We start from the raw sequence: 2,099 nt of genomic DNA on the forward strand, positions 1-2,099 counted from the left end.
CAGCACAAGTTGGTCGCTAGTTTGAGGGAGTCCATTATATGTTCATCCAATCTAAACTGGATACTTAGAAAGACACGAGGTCAAGTTCAATTCAAATCTAAGACACCTGCGCTGTATTCCCACCGGTGCTTAGGGAGGTAGAGGAGATTGAATAGAAGCTCCTACCCCTGGGAGTCAGTTGATAGAGATAAGAAAGAATGGAGTTAAAAATGTGCAGAAGTGTTGCTATACTGGAAGGAAGACAAGATCCACGAGTGCAGGCCATCAAAAAGATAATGATGCCACTAATCTCTAACTAGCCTGCAGAACTTTATACGGGTGGCTTTTAATCTGGCTCCTGCACACAGCGAAGCCAGTTTCAAAGACACTGTCATAGCATTTATTCCATCAGCATTGACGGACTCACAGCCGAATTCTTGCAGTTGCATTAATGCTAAGAATCCTTTTCATTTACGATCAGCTAAACAGCTTGGTTTATTACACTCGGCCCTAGCTACGAAAGAGGGGGAAAGAAGAGCTAGTATTCTCTCTCCATTTTTCTTTACAGGATTCTCCAATCTATTAGTTTCCCTTTAATTTATCAAATTGCAGAGGGATGTTGGTGTTGGCATCCCTTCCACTCTGGAAACAAATAGGTAAAGAGGTGAATATTTTAAAGCATTACCTCAGTCTGGAAACCCTCCACCAGGATGGCCACCAGGAGGTTAAAGAGAACATAATTCCCAAATGTCATGAGGGCGATGAAGTAGAGAGCAGCCCAGGAAGAGGTGGAAGCCATGCCGTTGTAGAGAACCTTGTTCCAGTCTTCCTGTGTCAGGATCTGGGGAGAAAGAGCAGCGTGAGCACTGGGAGACATCAGAGAGGACAGAGGCATCAAAGACGGCAGCGTGACCACTAGGAGACATGTCCCCGTTGACATGCTCTGTTAGCGGGGCGGTCTAGGACACGTAGCATTACATATACTCTGGACAGACAGAATAGTGTCTCCAGCCTTAAATAGGCAAATGGCAGTCCAGCCCAACTATACCACTTTACCCTGGTATAGTGCTGATAGTGCTCTGGTAAATGAGGATATTGCACTTGGCCCTCAAGGGAAGTACTGTAAATGAATTTCAAATCAGACTTGCCCCTCTTTATCCATTAGATCATAGCAGAAACAGAGAAAACACCCGCGAGTCCTGACTCTCATGCCCCTACTCATCACTAAACCATGCTTTGGACTATGGGCAACAAGCTGCCCTAGCACCGATTAGTATCACAGGCAAGAGAAACCTGTAAGTGACTGTGAAGTACGGCATTTCCTTCTACCTGCAAGGACAGCTAAATCCAGCAGAGACTGAAAATATATAGTCCCCATTTGCCACGTGTATAAATTATTGCTGTAAAACACTGGAGAGATACGACTCCACACCACCTTTCTTGCTCAAGGGACTTGTTGCAGCCTTGATCACAGACTAGTTCCCAGCTCACGTTCCTGCTCATCCAGCACTTTACCTCTCCGCTCTCTCTCAAAACATTGCCATCAGTTATACAAGAGCCTTCTTCTCCGCAGCTGCTGACATTGCTGCTAGCTCTATTTTTCTTAGCTCTCCATTTTTTTCCAAATATTGTCTGAAACCCTTCATCCTCCCCTGCTGCTTTCCAATTTTTCTCCCCCTTGGCAATTAGTCTTCTGACTTGTATAAAGTGTTCTGGAAAACGGACATGGACTGTCCCTCTTTCTTGCAGTCCCAAAGCATATGCTTGTTCAAGAGGTTTTGCTGGTGTACCTGGAAAACAGTGACGATGGCCCAGAGCAAGGAGTCAAAGTTTTTCCGATCAGGAAGGGTGTCCCCGTCTCTCTCGGAAGCAAACTTACAGCCGAAGAGATGCATCCCTAGAATACTGAACACAAGAAGCCAAGACTGGAATAAAGAGGATGTTAAGGAAATATGTCATAGGACTGTCTGTGCACCAGGATTAGAGCTATGGGAGAGAGACTTTACATAGATAATTTATTCACCAAAAAAACCCTAATTCTGAGTCAACTGAAACTGTTTATAAAAATTTGAGGGAAATTCTGCAAATAGTTTCAGGCAAAAAAAAAAAAAAAAAAAAAA

The 2,099-nt window shown here is 44.2% G+C and overlaps 1 protein-coding gene across 4 annotated transcripts in view; it reads right to left on the reverse strand.

Annotated features, from left to right (window-relative positions):
- The window catches only part of CACNA1G (calcium voltage-gated channel subunit alpha1 G), a 324,600-nt gene that overhangs the window by 231,477 nt on the left and 91,024 nt on the right, over positions 1-2,099 (reverse strand). For all 4 annotated transcript variants that reach the window (XM_019517481.1, XM_019517491.1, XM_019517507.1 and 1 more), the window contains exons 11-12: positions 1,770-1,884; positions 665-820 (exon numbers count right to left, since the gene is read on the reverse strand). In XM_019517481.1, the coding sequence (XP_019373026.1) occupies positions 665-820; positions 1,770-1,884 (271 nt within the window). The remainder of the gene's footprint in view (positions 1-664; positions 821-1,769; positions 1,885-2,099) is intronic.

Source organism: Gavialis gangeticus, unplaced genomic scaffold, assembly GCF_001723915.1.
Source record: "Gavialis gangeticus isolate Ggan-Ray unplaced genomic scaffold, GavGan_comp1, whole genome shotgun sequence".
NCBI classification, from domain to species: Eukaryota; Metazoa; Chordata; order Crocodylia; family Gavialidae; genus Gavialis; species Gavialis gangeticus.